This window comes from Doryrhamphus excisus, chromosome 1 (genome assembly GCF_030265055.1).
Source record: "Doryrhamphus excisus isolate RoL2022-K1 chromosome 1, RoL_Dexc_1.0, whole genome shotgun sequence".
NCBI classification, from domain to species: Eukaryota; Metazoa; Chordata; class Actinopteri; order Syngnathiformes; family Syngnathidae; genus Doryrhamphus; species Doryrhamphus excisus.
The window spans coordinates 7,709,002-7,728,261 of NC_080466.1; the positions used below are offsets into that span (position 1 = coordinate 7,709,002).

The 19,260-nt window shown below is 39.5% G+C and overlaps 1 protein-coding gene and 1 long non-coding RNA gene across 4 annotated transcripts in view; both read right to left on the reverse strand.

Moving 5' to 3' along the window:
- Window positions 1–29: 29 nt before the first annotated feature.
- ubn1 (ubinuclein 1) lies at window positions 30–5,928 on the reverse strand. Of its 2 annotated transcripts, XM_058091454.1 has the most exons (13): window positions 5,493–5,925; window positions 5,092–5,199; window positions 4,922–5,014; window positions 4,160–4,282; window positions 3,483–3,580; window positions 2,865–3,408; window positions 2,705–2,775; window positions 1,910–2,033; window positions 1,709–1,833; window positions 1,203–1,319; window positions 995–1,138; window positions 872–922; window positions 72–799 (listed from the first exon to the last, which is right to left on the reverse strand). In XM_058091454.1, exons 1-13 carry the CDS (start codon window positions 5,745–5,747, stop codon window positions 301–303), a joined length of 2,352 nt encoding a protein of 783 aa, XP_057947437.1. In that variant the 5' UTR covers window positions 5,748–5,925; the 3' UTR covers window positions 72–300. The 2 variants fall into 2 exon arrangements, with proteins under 2 accessions (XP_057947445.1, XP_057947437.1); XM_058091462.1 differs by lacking the exon at window positions 5,092–5,199 and having other exon boundaries at window positions 30–799; window positions 5,493–5,928.
- Window positions 5,929–17,166: 11,238 nt separating this feature from the next.
- LOC131143218 (uncharacterized) overlaps window positions 17,167–19,260 on the reverse strand; it is a 36,222-nt gene continuing 34,128 nt past the window's right edge. For both annotated transcript variants that reach the window (XR_009133275.1, XR_009133281.1), the window contains one exon: window positions 17,167–18,591. This is a non-coding gene — a long non-coding RNA (uncharacterized LOC131143218). The remainder of the gene's footprint in view (window positions 18,592–19,260) is intronic.

Here is a 19,260-nt window from a genome sequence, read left to right on the forward strand (position 1 = left end):
AGCTATTTGCTTTTGTTGATCAAACACCTGGTGAGTAATTGCAAATATGCAAAATGCAAACATATTAGACAAATAAGACTGTAAATACCTCGACAATGTTGATCTCAAGCCAGTCATGTCTCTACTAATTACGTTAATGTTAAACGGAAAGAAACAGCTAATAGAACATGCAATGTCTTTATTGTGTGAATAAATTCTAAACAAGCGTATTAGACTGCACCTGACCTCCATTTATCTCGAATAAAGTTGTTAGGTTTCAGGAAATATGTCACATCGTATCGTGATGGACCATGTCTGAGGTTATACAATGACATCATCTGAGCTCATCTCGACCTCTGGGTTGACACTCCCAGTGGGCCCCATGAAGTCTTGCAGCAGGTGAGGAAGAACCGCGTGACACAGGGCATCTTCCGCAAAGTCGACTGGGCTGCACTGAGGAGGTGGCGGTGGAAGTGGTGGACTGCCATTGCCTGTGTTGAAGCTCCAGTGCTGCAGAGAACGTTTGTATTTGGCCACCGCGGCTACCAAGAGCTCCTGGCTGGGCACCAGGGGGCGCATATGAACCAGCGCCTGCTCAGTGAGGATGTTCACCGGTGCAGGGTTGAGCAAGGGCTCATCAATCTGCGGCGGAGATGAAGAATCTGAATCCAAGATGATGACTTCATTATCGGCCTCCGTGTTTACACGGGACACGCTTGAAGCTTCGACCACTTCACGAGGCTCCACTTTGACTGGGAGCGATCCGACGTTTGGAACGTCAATGACTGACTGCTTCTTCTCCGATCTCGACCTCCTCATTCTGTTCAATTGCAGTATTATGCTTCACTGAGCGTTTGATTGATGCTGCCAAATGATGACTTCATGTACTCACGGGAGTAAAGCCTGGAGGCCCAACATCTTCCTGCTCTCGCTTATCAGTACCCTGAAAACACACATACACTTGGATGCAACACAGCGATGGAGATGGATACAAAATAAACACAGCACCACATACCTGGACTGCATCCAGCCTTTAGGCCAAAGATGTTTGATGTCATTATCTAAAAAGGTCTTCAGGTAGTCCTCCAGTTGCTGACTACCTTCACTTTTGCTTTTAAATATGTCCAGTTTTTCCTTCAGCACATTGCACAAGCCCTCCCTGCAAACACAGTACAATATTAAACATAGAAATGAAACACAAAAATAATTCTTCACATTCTCACCTGATCTCCTCATTCCATTTGAACAACTTCTTAGGACCTCCGCTTCTTCTCACTCCTTTGTCTTCTACATTGTTCCGTTGGCCACCTTGCTTGACGTCATTAACCTCCTCAGTCATCCTGACAAGCAGTTTAACCAGGCTTTTTTATTAAATGAGGTCATAGTCATGATTATGACCATATGTGATTATAGTCAAGGTACATACCTCGGTTATAAAGGTCACAATTCGGTTAATTTTCTGTACGGTAAGAGAACAAATTGCAAAAGTGTTCCCCAAACAAGAAATATTAACAAGAGATTTTTCAAGCTCTGGCTTCTCCTTGGCACTATTGCATGCCATGACTGCTCTTGGCCACCGGCTGGACTATACTGTATTTGTTGTGACTATAGGTTCCTCTCTGTTTTTTGTGTGGAAAATCTGTACTTTTCTGTTCCATTCCAAGAAAATTTGATTACGAATACATGTTACACTGCTAGTCTGACGTATTTGAGCATTTAAAAATCTCACCTTAAGGTCCTAACTTGCTGATATTCTTCACAGTGTTGATTGAAACATGCAATCTGCTCAGGCATGGCTCGCCCAATGGCCTCCTTCAGCTTCTGCACAGGATCTTCTACATTGGAAAGGTCCTCCTTTGCAAAAAAAATAAAAATAAAGCCCACAAATTGAACACGGTCATTTTGGCACAGTGGTGTACAGGTTACTCACTGCAAGTTTGAGTTTCTTGACACGTTTCAAGAGTGTGTCCTTGCTGCAGGGAAGGAAGGACGACAGGTATGCGTACACTCTGGAGCGCAGATGTCCGCCATGCTCACGGCACTGACACTCTATACTGAATGTGAAGACAGTCAACACGTGAGTAGAATCAGTGTACAAAATTGACTTTTAAATGAGGCTTCACTGCACATCTTAAAATAAAGCCTGGTATACTGCCAACCATCCAGTCAGCCAGCTACAGAAGACACCAATTGTGTACAATATTTTTGTGTACAAAAGTGTACAATATTGCACTGTACTGTTACACTGTGGTTCAAACTTCGCTCCCTCACTCTTTTTTTTTTTTTTTTTAAACAATAAATGATCGCGGTTTCATGGTTGTACCGTGCCTCTCGTCCTAAGTCAGCTGTGATAGGCTCCAGCATACCCTTGCAACCCAAGTGAGGATAAGCAGCACAGGAGGAGGATGTTTCGTGGTTGACTACAGCTTATTACACCTTTCCTTTGTTATGTGCTGCTTATAGGTATGAATACTTTCGCTACCCACTGTATAAAAAACAATGGATAACATGAACAATAGCGCGTCTTGGAGCCACACACAGAGACAGGCATTTACAAACAGCTTGTTTCCATCACCACTTTTATATTGTCTGAACCCCAGTGTAATTTGTGCAATGCATACTTGGCTTGTGGGACCTTATTTAAAATGATTTTTTTTTTTTAAATACGGGGACCTTATCATTTTGGTACGTCATGTTTGTGTGTGTGTGCATTGGAGGGACTCACTCCAGCAGGACAGAGTTGACTTCTGGTGTGAAGAACTTGAGTTTGGACTCACTCTCAGAGGTCTTGGCCACCTGCACAAACAATAGGTGCGCATGTGTGAGTTCAGTCGTTGTGGTCAGACATGTGACATCATCATCGCCAATAGACAGGTGCGCTTTACCAACATCAGTTTCTTGATGCTATCCTCCAGGAGGGGTGGGAGTCCGTCAGGCAGTGGGGCATACTGAAGAGAAAGTGCTTGGGTCATCTTTTTGATTGGAGGTGCATTAGAGGAGGAACATGGCTGGTCATCTGTTTTGGGCTGGGTTGGAGGTGGCGCTTCTGCTAAACACTGAGTTGCTAATTGCGGTGAGGAAATCTCTTCGCCGACATCCAACAGACAGTCCAGATCGATGTCAAACTCCACCCTGTTGGCGGCCTGGAGAAGTACATGCTCATTGGTGGATCCGATCAAACTGAGCAGCGGGTCAGTCAATCCCGAGCCTCCGCCTCCGCCAGCGTCTGCCGGGCACATGGGCATCACAGGGGTTTCTGGGAGGGCGACCGTGCTTGGATGACCACTTTCCATTTTCTGTCGCTCCAACTCCTTTTCTCGTCGAAACTTTTTGAGCATTCTGGTGACGCTCAGCGTACCCGCCACCTTCTTTTTTTTTTTCTTCATCAGCATTGTCGTGTCGTCAACTGCCACCATCTCAGCCGCTGCACTGAAAGCCAACAGGATTGTTAGCACACCTCATACCACACCTCAGGGTGTAAAACGATGACTGCAACCTCTCACCTTGACTGTGCATCAGCATCGTTTTGATCCTTTGAAACTTTGTGACAGCTTTTCTTCTTTGGGTTTGACTGGTCCTGTCTGTCTTTGAGTTTACGTTTCTGGACAACATAGGGAGTGCCGTCACATGGCAGGCTCTTTTTAAGGATGAACATAGACTCAGTGATAAGCTCCCTCTCATATTGGCACTTGCTCTTTTGAAACAGCCCATTGTCCCGTTTGTGTATAAACAACACTGATTTGGAATAGGACAGGCAAAACCAACCCAGAATTGTCAGGAGGTAGCATCAGAGTTGAATATGAACTGCGGCAGGTCAGATGCCGCCTGTTTATGATGGTATTCCGAAATGCCTGAAATTGTGTGTGGCATTTAACACCTGACACCAACTTCTATTATGTTTAATGCAAGTGTCAGCGACTAACAAGCATTTTAGACGTCACATCAGATGCTGGTCAGAAATAATTATGGAACGATGCAAATTTTCTGGGTGATAAGCCAAATGATAAGGGTCTGACACCTACAGGGAATAAAAACACTACGCTCCCCTAAAATACAATGTATGTCAATGTCCAATTAAAAGTTTTTATCTCCATATTGTATATTCTTGCCAGACAAGTGAAAAAAGGTGCCTCATGACCTAAAAGGAATGTCATAAAAAAAATTTAAATTTTGTGCCTACTTTGGAGGTGCCAGGGGGTTTCTTGTCATCCGTGTCAGAAGCCTCACGGAAGTGAAGTACACCAGAGTTGACGTAAAAGCCTCCAAATTTGGTGGTGATGGACGATGGCACAAACTCGTCGTACTGCATTGAGGAAAGCAGTTACTATAAACATATTTGCCAACATAATGTATAAAGCAAAACTGTTGTTTGACACAAGAAAGATGGGTTGTTCCTTTAACTCATTCAATAGCAAAGATGAATTCCTGTTGTTTTATTAAATTGGCGACTCCAAATTGTCCATAGGTATGAATGTGAGTGTGAATGGTTGTTTGTCTATATGTGCCCTGTGATTGGCTGGTGACCAGTCCAGGGTGTACCCCGCCTCTGGCCCAAAGACCGCTGGGATAGGCTCCAGCACTCCCGCGACCCTCGTGAGGATATAAAATGAATGAATTAATGAATAATTGGCAACTCCAAATTGTCCATAGGTATGAATGTGAGTGTGAATGGTCGTTTGTCTATATGTGCCCTGTGATTGGCTGGCGACCAGTCCTCCCACATTCCAAAAACATGCTAGGTTAATTGTTGACTCCAAATTGTCCATAGGTATGAATGTGAGTGTGAATGGTTGTTTGTCTATATGTGCCCTCCTGTGTAAATAGTTTGGGGTGCACCTGCACAATTTGATGATCCAATACTCTTGTATGATCCAAACAATGCAGGTGCAACCTAATGTGGTGCTTGGTGCGAATATGCAGATGTACGCTTGGAAGCACTCACAGCCTCAGAATTGTCGATGAAGGAATCTTCATCATCATAACCGTAACCGATATCAATCAAGTCCTGAACCCGATCCTGCTTTTTCTTTACGGTCTACAATGAACACACACACAGTTGAGTTATTCCACACCAAAGAAAAAAAAAACATTCATAAAGCTGCAGCAAATCACATATTTTTCCTCCATCTTTTTGGCAATATCAGCCAAGTGTGCCTTCTCCTTTTGTTCCTCCTCTTCAAATATGGACCTTGGCTGGACTTCATTTTTGTTGCTGCTCTTCTAAAAAAGTAAATTATAAATATTTTCACACTTAATATGCTTACATTTTTTTTAATTAGATGACAGACAAATATGACTGACCCATCAAAACTTAATGGAAAACCATAATTTCAAATACAGGATTAACTGGAAGATGCATACAAACGTTCATAACGTTCATTCACGTGACATAAACATAGTCAAAGATAAAAGCACATGAACTAATTATTTCACATTTCAACTAGAAAGAAAAAAACAAAGCATTATAATATATATACATAATGTGTTAAAGCTGACAAAAAACGTCGTCGTACCTTGTCCTCCAGCAGTTGAGAGTAGCTAAACTCCGGGAAGTTGTGGTCGTCGGGCTCGAACAAGGAAAGGAGGAGGCGGATCGAGCCCGTGTCCCCAGAAGCGGTGGTTTCCTTGTCGACACACGGCGTCTGCTTCTGGGGTAGAATGGTGGTTCTAGTGCTGGTGCCCGCCGTGTTAACTTGACAGGTCACAGATGTCAGCTGGACGCGGCGAGGCTGAGCCATCTCGCTTGGAAACAGTTGCGAGGAGACCATGTGACTTTAATTAGAGACTAAATGGAGGCAGGTGTTTACGGAAATGACGTAATGGCCTGCAAAACATGACTGCATTTACGGCCATAGTAATTGTCATTTAGTCGTGCATTATCTTAAATTAGAAGGATTTCCCTTGCCCCAAAATGACTGCCAATGCTGAGTCGTCACATAGCCGTCTCCTTTCATGGTGCACGTGTCATAGGAGTAATCTGATTGGGCGCTTTGTAAGTGCTACGATCTTCCATGACATCACACATGATATCAGTGTTTCATCATTACCTCTTGTTTGTATCAACAACTTGTGGAAGCGTGGAAAATAGATAGCAGTGTTTTTTATGGAATTGAAAATCATAAAAAAACATGCTTAATACATCACAGCATTTCCTATCAAGATCCTGGATAACATCTCATGCCCCATGACCTTTAATGTATATGTTAATATGTCGTTAAATGTCTTTATATGGTGATATAATACTGTAACTAAGTATTTGTGTGTGATGACAATGTTTTGTTTTTAGACATATGTCCGCTTTAACCCCATAATACAGTCCTTCCATCTGTTTTCTATACCGCTTATCCTCATTAGGGTCACAGGGGTGGCATGCTGGAGCCTATCCCAGCTGACCTAATGGAGGTACAATGTATATGTCACCAAAGACGCCTTCCAGAAGGTAGGAACAGAAGCTGGGTGGTTAGAGAAGACAGTGGCCATTAATTGTTCAAGTATTTATCAGTAATGCATTGAAAATTGGAGAATTTTTTAAAATGAAAATTTACTTTGAAAGTCAATTTTGATGTGTGATGTGTACCCCTAATTTTTCTGTTTAGACCCCTAAAATGGCGTCCTGTATAGTAACAATAACAATAAAGACATTGGTAGCGTGTTATTCAACTAATGAATCATACTTCCAATGGAATGAGCTTTGTATGTGCAACAACCTGCACTACACGATTTATACCACTGGGTGGCAGTACAGTCAATGGAAAGAAAACCATAAAAGGGTGCGTACTTTTTTCTCTCCCAAATATTTTACAAATAAAAAAAAATAAAACTAAACAAAATGAACACAATACCTGAATAAATTGCAATGACATGTTTCAAAAAGTACCACACAAAAAGTATGACAAATACAAATATGCCAACACACAACACACAAAAAGTAGGTAAAATAAAATAAAAATATTAAATAAATACAAATATAAAATTTGTTTGGAAACAAAAATGTAGTTAAACTTAATATTTTTGTACCGCTAACAAATGAAGATTAACAACTTATTTGGCAAAAATAGACTGGTACAATGAAAGTTTGTACATCCCAAAGAAGATCTTAAGGAATCCTACCATAATTTTATTGAGACTGGCAGAATATCTCCTTAAGTTACATGACTAACTGCTTCATATTATATTTGCTTGGGGTACAAGTACAATTGAAATCTGCTCTGCGATTGGCTTACCTTTGACCCCTAATGAAGACAAGCAGTATAGAAAATCGATTGATGGATGGAAACATAAAATCTAACTCAGCATATGTTAGAATTTGGGATTAACAGTCAGTGCTATCCTGTCATAATGAGTTAAGGGTATGACAGCAGTATTTTTATTGGGGCATTTTCTTATATCAGAGTGCAGTGCTCTTATAAATTAAGAGCACTGCAGGAAAAAAAAGGCTCCCTTTCATGCAAAGCCTAATGCAGTCAGCCCTGCAGTGAATTGACTTTGACAATTACAATAACGGGATAATTGCAATCTGTCACCGTATATTCTGTGTTAGCATATCACCAAAATAACCAATTCCGAGCGTGATTGACTCCACACATGTCCTCGATCTGCATAACACACACATCACCCCCATCCTCCACTACCCCTTTTTGTAATTATACATGAATTTCACGGTGCAAGGCTTTTAATGCAAATAATATGGATCCTCTTTCTTTCCTTTACCCCTGCTCCTCTGACCAGCATGGGGGGGGGGGGGGGGGGGGGGGATCAGATTGCAGCCAATTTTGGTTTGTCAAGCCCCCCCACTTCTAACATGTTAATGGGATGGCGGTTATTTGAGCTGATGACATGGGTTGGAACAGCAGCACTGCATTAAAACAATAAACATGCTGGAGACAATGAACCAAAACACACCCGAGTGGGACAAAGATGGACAGGACAGATGGACTCCATGGGGGGAGGCCTCATTCTGTGTGTGTGTGTGTAGTGGTCTGCCCGGCGACATGGGCCCCGCCGGTGCAGGATCACAGTAGTGAAATTGGAGGACAATGCTGGGGGATAATTCAAAGCGACTGAGAGAGGCTGTGTCCCAGAGGTGCATAAATCCCTCATTCGTTAAGAAGAGCAAACAGGAGCCAATATTAATTAAGTTGTTCCTCAGTGCTGGGCATTGTGTGCTTTTGTTGGACCCGTAGAAGAGAAGGGGTTAAATCAAAGTAGAGGCCAGAGGGTGAGGACTGTTAGGGTGTTCACAACAATGACACCAATTATCAGTGAAAGGAAATGTTCTATTTGAGAGCACATATGCACTGTTAAAGAAAGCTGCTCAACAATATACTGTATATATGCTATACAATACAATACAATATGATATGCAATACAAGAGTTACTGAATATTACACACAATGCTGTCTGAAAGGTTCAGTTTAACAGTACAAGCCTCAAAATATTTATACTCCAAAGCCAAATATCTTATGAGATAACTTGGAGTAAGCAATGTTTTGCATCATTCTAATTCTAGCGTACCTTTATAGAACATAAAAACACATGCTTGAGCCCTCCTTTGGGGGATTAGTCCCCTGAAAAACTAAATTTCTGGACTACGATTGAGCTGTTTTCCCACATTGGGACCAAAAAAACTATTCATATTACCATCAAACATAACTGTTGATATCAATTTTCGTCAAGCTGTGCACCTCCCTGCAAATCTTTGCCACCCCCCACCCCTCCTTTTTGAAAACTCCTTAGTCACATACACAGTTAGGACATTGGATCCACCTGTATTGATAAACAGTATGATTATTTAAGTCATTTGCAGGCAGGAGATACTAATATAAAATATTTAAAAAATCACTGTTTTCATTAATGGTACCTGTTATCGATACCAGTCTTACTTACATCGGGCCCAGGATTTTATTTTCCCGATTGTGTACAATAAATAGCTGTAATTTATAGAAAGACATTCAATATAATAGATTTGGATATGCTTTAGCAAGAAAAGAACAACAGATATCACGATGCCCATTTAAAGATCATAAAGGCAACTCAACAAAAATATAAAAAAAACACTTTTTTTTCCATGAGCTGAACTCATATCTAAAATGTTTTCCATGGAAAACCACACAAAAGGCCTATAAATTCATCAGTGTTCAATCCATTCCATAACCCCACTGCCACAATTGGCCGCTCGCTCCACAATAAACGACTAACTATAGTCATGGAATATGAGCATTTCACGACTGAAGTCGGTTGCGTTGACAAAATGCAATCTGGTTGAGACCCCGATGAGGACGACGAGCATGCAGATGAGCTTCCTGCGACGCTTTCTGACAGTTTGTGCAGAAATTATTTGGTTATGCAAACTGATTGTTACAGCGGGTGTCTTGGAGGTGATGAGGCTGTGGTTGACATTCCTGCAGTCATCATGCCTACCTGCACGCTCCCTGTGGCATTGTGTTGTGTGATAAAACTGAAATTTTTTTGTGTGGCCTTTTATTGGGGCCAGACTTATGCACACCTGTGCAATAATCAAACTATCTACTTGCCATCTTATTATTCCATAGTAGGACGTTTAGACAGATTTGTAAACAATATTTAGGAGAACTATAGGCCTTTTGTTTACATAGAAAGACATGGGAAACATGGGAGTGAAAACAAGAGGTTTTAAATCATGTTTTAATGAGAGATGATGGTTGTGGAGAGGAATGATCTCACCACAAATAATATTCCAAATTCCAAGATCCCACAGTGCTTACTACCAAAAACCTGAGTAAAAAGGCATAAGAATATGCTGCTTCATTTTCATTTTTATTGGAACCAACTAGCAAGGAAGTTTATACTATACTTAACACATCTACCTCAGATGGGTTAAAACTATGCAAAACCAGTGTGATTTTAAACGATGAAATTACTGTTTTTGTATTATTGAGTAAAGTATGTGAATATTTTTCAAGGTAGCCAAATATTAATTAAAAAAATACTTTAAAAGTATGTCAACTTCCCCTGTAGTCCACTGGGGGGAGCCCTTTGCTGGTCCCCGGCTGTGTTGTCAGGCCCCGCTAGCTTTGATTAAGGTTTTAAATTGGCTGTATTTAATGAACGCTGCCTAATTAGGACCGGATAACAGCTTTAATTGATAAGTAATTATCTGCCACCATTTTTAAATTAATTTCTCTCTCTGTGCTTCTACAGTATACATAGCTCACACTCCACTCTCCAACCCCCACCCAAGTGGTCTGTGTTTATGTAAACAAGCTGTGGTAAACAATTAGGAGCATGTTCGGAAGGAGACACTGTCATGTTGTGATTGCTATCCTGCCAGTTGAAGGGAGTTATCTACTCACTCAGGTCTTTCAACATTAATCATGATCAGTGCAAGAAAAAAAGATTATTCAAGGGTGTACATTAGTTCACTTTTTTTTATCCTATTAACACTGTTCATACAGTAGATTTGTCACAACTACTAAACTGCACATATAAATGTGGAAAAACAGGTTCGATCATAATGCAATTTTCACACGAATATTAAAACTCAGGATAAGCGGTATAGAAAATGGACGGGTGGGTGTAAAACTTTAAAATGTGAAAGATACGCTTTTCAAACAAACAAGGTGAAATGACGCAATAAAAACACAGAGTAGGCATATTTGGTTGTCCAACCGCCTCAATATCACAACAGTGATTGAATATTAAATCTATTTCTTTTATTACTAGACTCTGTCTTAATGACTAAATAACGAAATAAAACTAAATAAATACCCTTTTGTTAATGACAACACAACTGAACATGCTGTTTTTAAATAAAATGTTATTAAGGAGAAAAAAAAAACGGCCAACCATAACTAACCCAACAGCGCAGCAACATCCCATCTAAGAGGTCACAAAAGACCCCACAATCACATCCAAACAACTGTCTGTCACTTGCATGAGTTAATGTCAGTGTACAGGACTCCCAACAAGACAACACTGCTGAACAAAAACAGTTCATCTCAACTTTGCCAGAAAACATCTTGATGATCCCCTAGACCTTTGGGACAAATGTTTTTGGTTTTGGAAGGGGTGTGTCCCATTATATTTGGTGTAAAAGTAAGGCCATGTTTCCGAAAAAGAACATCCTACCAACAGTAAAATGTGGTGGTGGTAGTGTGATGTCTGGGGCTCTTTTGCTGCTTCAGGACCTGGAAGACCTGCTGTAATAAATGATAAATGGAACCATGAATTCTGCTGTCTACCAAAAAATACTGAAGGAGAATATCCAGCCATCTGTTTGTGACCTCGAGCTGATACCAACTTGGGTTCTAGAGCAGGACCACCTCTGAGTGAGTGACCTTTAATTGTTCTTTTGAGCATATATTAGTTTTCTATTAATAAAATAAATGACAGGGAAACAGAACACTTGCTTGCTTTTCTGTTTTTATGAGCGTCTGTGAGAAAGCAACATCTTCTATAAACTAAAAAATATATACATAAAATGGTCTATCCACTCCTAAATATGTTTAAAAGTGTGAATCTCCATAAGAGTTTTCCCCTGTGAAGGACGAGGTTAATTAGGACTATTTCCATATGCCTTGTGCCAAATCTGGCGCTCAAAGATGGTGGGGGTGGTAGAGAGTAGAAGGCAGATCTGAGTCATTGATAACAATTAAAATGGAATTTTGGACTCTTTCAGGCATGGAATTTCATGGCATATTGAGCATGTTTTTTTCAGGGAAAGGTGATCAGTCACTTTTAAAATGAGCAGCTGCTGTTTGAATGGTGGTTCTATTTACTTTTTTTTTTTTTTTATACATGCATCCTGTTGAATCCCTCCAAGAAGAAGTGGAATGAAGGAATACTCAACAAGAACTATTTGCATATTCCGTCATAAGCCCAATTAGATTCATAATAAGACTTGTTTCTAATTGCATGCACATGAGGAGATGCAAAGCGCCCGCCTGGAAATGGACTCTTTACCTCTCCAAACGATCAAAGCTGCTATTATGCCATTTGTGTGCAGAAAAAAAACACAAGATCAATACTTGAAATCCTTTTACTTGTAATTGGAATTGCACCCACTTTCCTCGTTTGAGAGCATGTGCGCAAATCAAAAAAAAGCATCCTGCAATTAATTTAGATTAGACTCTTAATTATCAAGCCATTGGCTAAATAATGAGCAACTTCACTGAGGAGAGTTAGCTAATTAACGCTCCTCTTCATCACCTTGCTTTGACTAATTAAAAAATAAATGTGACTTGATTCCTTCTCTCCAGAGGCAAGTATTAAGACTCTTCTAAGAAAGCTTCTTATCCTGTTTACTCACCTGCTGGGTGAGAGGGTCCACTCTTTATGATCTCCTTTGCACAAAAGGAAGTCTTTGTGGTTAAGTTGTTGTTTTTTAGATACTGTACATACAAAACAGCTAAGTCCTATAGGCTTGATAACCTGACTATTTAATGTAACAGTTCCATGAGCTTTTTCAGAGCATTTCTACTTAAAGGGGACCTATTATGTCAATTTTATTGAGTTGTGGTCTCCTATAGAGCAGCTACACACAATAACCCACACAGTAAACGTTTTAGATTTTGCAGAATCTGCATTTTGCCTGATCAACAGGACCTTTGACATCTATTCAACTGAAATCCAAATTTTGCTGCTGTTTTGTTTCAAACACAAAAACTAAGTAAGCAGTCAAGTAGGACACCTTTCTAATAACTACATGAAATGAAATCGAACCACAAGCCAGGTGGAAAATGTATGCCACAATTTTGCCTCTGTTTGCGTGCATTCTCCGATTAGCGTACAGTCAGGTACACATCTTGTAGTGCTGTTAATACACTGCATGAGTGCGTCTGGTTTCTTAATATATATATATATATATATATTTTTTATAACAACATGGTTTACTGAACCAGAAGTTACGTCGCCCATTTATGATGTCATCTGCGGTTAATACAAAACATGTTTTTATAGCTTTATAATTATAGTCTTAAAAAACATTCTAAATGCAAATACATGACGAATAAGACAATAAATGAAGGTTCAAAGTTTTGTTTACCTTCATTGAAGACTACCGTTCCCAAAGAAAAATGGCAGCGTAAACAAACCAAGCACAAATTCAACAGTTTGTTACATGCCCCATATTGCATGCTAATCAAGCGGGTAAACACAAACAAGGCAACATTTTTACGAAAAATTATGAATAACCGAAAAACGTGCTAACCAGGACAGATGTTAATGGAGGTACCACTGTAGTGCAATTTACTTATCTTTATTGGATACATTTTGCTAATTTTGAACACATTTGTCCTTATTTGAGAGGCTTTGCACTACAGTACTAGAGCAGAACATGTGTTTTGAGAATCTGTGGTAGGTGAACTACTGGTTTGCAAAGTGAAAAAGTATGGTCTATTATGTTTAATTGGGCCTCCTCTGAACTGAACATTTGAAATGAAGCAGCAGGCCGGTTGGTTTAGACAGTAGAATACAGCCTACATACACACACCATTAACATAACGATTTAGTGAAGTTGATGTGTGCAGGCCTCTGCTGAAAGCAGCTAATAATGAGTCTCTGTGAGTGTGCTGCCAATTTATTCAGGCGTAAGACATAAGGACAAGATGTTAATTATAGATATCTCATGTATTAGGGCACAAATACACAGCCGGAGAGCTTTTTCCCGTTTTTTCTTTTTCTTGGTCAATGAATGTGAGTGCCTAAAGCTTACATGTCATCATGTCACAGTCTTCAAGGTGGCTGCCATGAATGAACCATCCAAGACAATATATTGCTAAAAATAATGTGATGAAGAAAAAGTGACAAATTTATGTCATGACTTGTACAACTTTTTCTAGTAGTTTTCAACTATTTTGGCAACTTCAACATTTTTTTCAAAGGTTTTTTTCCATTTGACGATTTTTATAGCCGTGCTATTTTTGCAGTTCCCCAAATTGCTGCGTTTTGTTTCTTTTTTGGTTAGTGGAGAACGTAGTTGTAGTGACCATGAAGGCGTAAGATCTCGACATGCATGGAGGATGCATGAAATATCTGAATGTCTGTCGGCCACACTAATTACATATCTGGGCTGCAAGTGCGGCACGCAACATAGGAGTCCGCAAGTGCAATGTGTGAAAAAAATGGACACCATCAAAACGTACAAAAGACACGCACGAAAGAATTGTAAGCGCCTGTAGGGTTTGTTTGAACTGAACTCATCTATGCTCAGTCAGATGTACGCCGTCCGTGCGTTTCTTGTGTTTTTTGCACGTAGACCCTGCTGTACAGGTTGTAGCCTATGCTTAAGATAGAAACTATTTGGAAAAAAAACCTAAATCTTAACTAAAAGGTCATTGGATGAAGGATTTTCCCATCACATCCCACAATTAAAACTAGTAATTTTCTGATAAAACTGTTGCTATGTTAGCATCTATGCTAACTACTTCAGAGGGTGCCCTTGTTTACAAGCTCAAAGTCGCTTTTGTGGGGTTGGTTGAAACATGAACCAGATGTGTTTACATTTTTGTGTCATAAACTACAACCTCCGTCCATCAATTTACAATGCCACTTCATATTACATCCTAATATTATGACTTTATTTTCATAACTAATGTAGTTACAATGTAATCCCACTTTACAACTTTATTCTGTTAACTTTAGACTTTTTTCAGCGTCCATTCAGAGTAATTCTGATCAAACTGCTGCTACAGTATGTTAGTATCTATGCTAATCACTTCAGTGGCCATCTTTGTTTCCAACATCGAAGTCACTTCCTTATTCGTTACCTCGAGGACACGCCCTGTCAAAGGCCACCTCTATTATTTATTATATTATTTATAGTGACAATGTGATGACAGTTACTTAGCTGCATTGTTTCATGTTTGTATTCAGAATGTGGATGTAGTTGCGGTGCCTGCTCATTGAAGATGGGAGGCTTGTTTGGGGCTGGTGGCTAGCCTTCTATGTGAATCGGCCATCTTATTATCAAGTTAATTAAAGCTAGCATCTGACAATGTCACTCGTACCCTGCAAATGAAAAAAAAAAGAGGGAGGAGGAAGGAAGAAAAGCAAATTTAAATGGTGCACTCTCATGGGACCTCATGTCAAGGGCTGCTTTTCATCGAGCGCCGCATGCGTTTGGCTCGCACCGCCGCCGGGAGAGTGGAGAGAGAGAGAGAGAGGGGTGGGGGCGAGGGCCTTTGTGAAAGAAAGCTTTTATAAGCAAATGACAAGAAAGCGATAGATTTTGATGTCAGGAAAATAAATAGGCATCAGGGAGAGCAGCAGGGACATAAAGAAGAAGATGGGGCGACATCAAAAGCACCACTTAAGTGCTCAAAGTTGCGCTAAGATTGCAGGAAGAGGTTTATAAGGCGACATTAAAGAGGCCATTTAACAAGCAAGACATTTAAATGCAGAGGAGCCCACTTGCAGGTCAAGTAACGGAGGGGATTATATGCTTCTTCATAATAATATTAATTAAACAATTTACATGCTAATAAGGTAACAATTATCGGAGCTTCTGGTGAAAGATTCGGGTTATTACAACACGCCAATCCGGGGGCCGCGGGGTCACGCGTGGAACAGCAGAGAGAAATCTCAACTCAAATTAACATTCTGTCAGCTGCAGAAATTGGATAAATAAAGTCGAATTAATTCACAGTATAATGGAAGGAGAAAGGGAGGGGCAGGAAGGATGGGGGGGGGGCACTTATTCAAGCAGCTCTGATTACCATTCAGTATTCACCAGCACGCCGGTGTCTCTCTGTCAAGAAATTTAACACAAAATGAAGCAGTCACCGCCTCGGGCAAGATTTGGCCCCAGCGACACCGTTTACAATTTATATGTATAATCTTTTTCTCTTACACCCCCCCCACCCAGCCTCCCTCCACCGCCGTCATTGGAGATGAGGGCCGCACAGCCAGTTGGTGCTGGCCCCTTTTCATGACTGCAAATTTCAACACCTCCCGTTTTCCAATGCACACTTCAAGTCGAGGGCCATTAGACAAGACCTCAACTGGATAATTAGCTTATTTAAAGCACACACACACACACACACACACACACACACACACACACACACACACACAACATATATCGCTCGGAATGATTGTCACTTGGAAACCGGCAAAAAAAAAAAAAAAACATTCCTTAACAGCTGACTTTCTGAGATTGTATGAAGGCTGTGGATCATTTATCCTATCAGGGGCCTCCATGGGCCAAACTATATTTATGAAAATGATTAACTGTTCTGGGGCTTTTTCAACAGCTCTTTTTTAGAATTGCATAGTGGGCATGATCTGGATGCTCTTGAGGGTAGGTCGTCCACCCCTGATATATAGATTACAGGATGTTAGCATTGCAGTTGATGTAGTTTTCTGCAGTCTGAGTTGCTTTTGGTAGCAGGGGACGAATTATGTTCCTTTCTAGTGGCTGCACATTGTCTTGTCTTGACATTAATAAACACATGTTTAATTTCATACATCATCTTTGTGAAGGAAAACTAGTAATAAATATAATTCCTGCCTTCATTAAAACCAACAACACATGGAATGGGAGTGTCTGATGGTGACTGATTCTGTAGTAGTAGAATTTTTTTTGCACATTTTTGAAAAGTGCACGTACTTTGAAATCAGAAACCTTGAAGCATCAAACTCCAAATCCTGCATATCGCTAGCTAGTCAAAATTATATACAGTAGTTAGTAGCTATCACTCTGTCTCTCACCCCCCTCAATATATATATATATATGGACTACAAGTCGCTCCGGAGTATAAGTCGCACAAGGCCAAAAATGCATAATTACGTAGAAAAAAAACCATATGTAAGTCGCACTGGTCGCATTTTTAGTGGATAATTTATTTTACGGAGTACAAGTCGCAGGAACAGCGAAACAGGAACAGCGAAACAGGAACAGCGAAAAACATATGAAAAAAGTGCGACTTAATAGTCCGGAAAATACGGTGTATATATATATATATATATATATATATATATATATATATATATATATATATATATATATATATATATAATCATTTGACATGATATATATATATATATATATATATATATATATATATATATATATATATATATATATATATATATATCATGTCAAATGATTACAATTTTTAAGCAGATTAATCACATTAATTATGATTAATCACACTGTGTCTGAAATATGCAATTTATTTTAACTGTATTTTATTGAAAGAACATGGCAGGATTATATATATATTTATGTTTTAACAATGACAAATTAACTGAAAATTTTAATCAAGTTAAGAGATGGCACACGCATCTGAAAATCGACTTACCTAACACTGGTTTATTTAATAGCAAAATATTTGAATCAGACATTAACTGTTATTATGAGCAGTGAGGAGTTGTGTTCATAGACATCATATCATTTAAGTTTAATTCACATTTTGAGTGAATATTCTGGGGTTTCCGGGTATACTTGCATGCAGTAAATTGTACTTCCACATTAAGAGTTACAAAGTGAGTGATGTGAATATTCACTTACTGATTTTCTTGGCATTTCTCTCCATTTAGACCACACATACACGCTTATTAAAGATGTTGCTGTGATGTTTGGAGTGGCTGTGAATGCATCTTGCGGTCTGTCTAGTGATAATGAGGAAGTGTCATTGCAATAACGAATGAACAAGAGACGTGTTTGTTTGGAGTTGGAGATACATATATGGTGTTGGAATTGGACTGCTGTTAATGTGTTCAGGTCAAAATAAAGTTATAAAAGAGCATCAGAATCTGTGTGAGTCTGTGGGGAGCATCGTCTGTCATCATAAGAGAGAGACGTGGCTTGCCATAATGAGTATGCATTAATTACGGTAAGGATTTTTCCGTAATTAATTAAATAAATTAGTTACCATCGCTATTTTTGCCAGTATATACAGTGGTGTGAAAAAGTCTCATTTCTGATTTCTTATTTTTTGGCATGTTTGTCACAATAAAATGTTAAAAAAAATAAAATCAATTTCAATATTAATCAATGACAACACAACTGAACACTAAATGCAGTTAAAACATAACTGTGATTAATTGAGATCTATCATTCTGGAAAAGGTGGGACTCCAGCGAACCACAGTGAAAGCCATTATCCACGAATGACAAAAACATGGAATAGTGTTGAACCTTCCCAGGAGTGGATGGCCACAAAAAACATTTTTCAAAGAATTGCAGACCTCACTTGCCTCAGCTAAGGTCAGTGTTCATGGCTCAACCATAAAAAGACACTGGACAGAAATGGTCTGTATGGTAGAGTTTCAAGACGAAAACCACTGCGAAACAAAGAACATCAGGGCTAGTCTCAATTTTGCTGATCTTAATGATCCCAAAGACCTTGGTCTGATGGGACATATGTTCAACTTTTTGAAGGGGTGTGTTCCATTACATCTGACACTTCAGAAAAAGAACATCATACTAACAGTAAAATATGGTAGTGGTAGTGCGACTGTCTGAAGTTATTTACCTGCTTCAGGACCTGGAAGACTTACTGTGATGAATGGAATCATGAATTCTGCTGTCTACCAAGAAATCTTGAAGGAGAATGTCCAGCCATCTGTTTGTGACCTCAAGCTGAAACAAACTTGGGTTCTGCACCAGGACAATGATCACCACCAAGTCCACCTTTGAATGGATGAAGAAAAACAAAATGAAGACTTTAGAGTGGCCAAGAGTCAAAGTCCTGACCTGAATCCTATTAAGATGACTTTAAAAAGTGTGTTCAGTACTTACATATGTTTGATGATCTGAAACATTTACATGTGACAAAACTAATCAGGAAGAGGGCAAACACTTCTTCACACCACTCTTATATACGGTATACGCAATAACTTCACAGGTGTCCAGTAACTTGCAGAATATCTTGCTAATAGAAATTAAAATAATTAATTTTAAAAGGATATATGAGCTGAGCACTAAATAAACGTACATACGTCAGCCAGACTGGCCAAATATAAGTCAATTCAAGCCCAATGGAAGTGTGCATTGAGCAAAGCTGCAACCATAAACTTTGAAGAATTAACAATTCTTTTGCAGAAAAATTTACATATCTGCTTCTTCCTGGACTTAAGGTGTCTCTGGCTGTGGAGAACACCCTCAGACAAGTTGGAGGACGCCTGCACACACAGATTGCAACATTCATTCTAAGTTATTGCATGCTGTGCATGCAAATGTTTGTGCATTTTTATTGTATTTCCTCCCTTTGATAAAATATCCACATTGCAAGTATAGAAAACAAGAGAACCAAAATTTCAAGCATTTGTGCGACTTGGATGTCTTGTTTCCTGCTGGCTA

Coding starts and splice junctions, on each gene's coding strand:
- ubn1 (XM_058091454.1), bottom strand. CDS start 5,747: ATGGTCTCCTCGCAACTGTTTCCAAGCGAGATGGCTCAGCCTCGCCGC. Junction 4,283..4,921: donor TCATCGACAATTCTGAGGCT/GTGAGTGCTTCC, acceptor TCCTCAATGCAG/TACGACGAGTTTGTGCCATC. Junction 800..871: donor GGCCTCCAGGCTTTACTCCC/GTGAGTACATGA, acceptor GCAATTGAACAG/AATGAGGAGGTCGAGATCGG.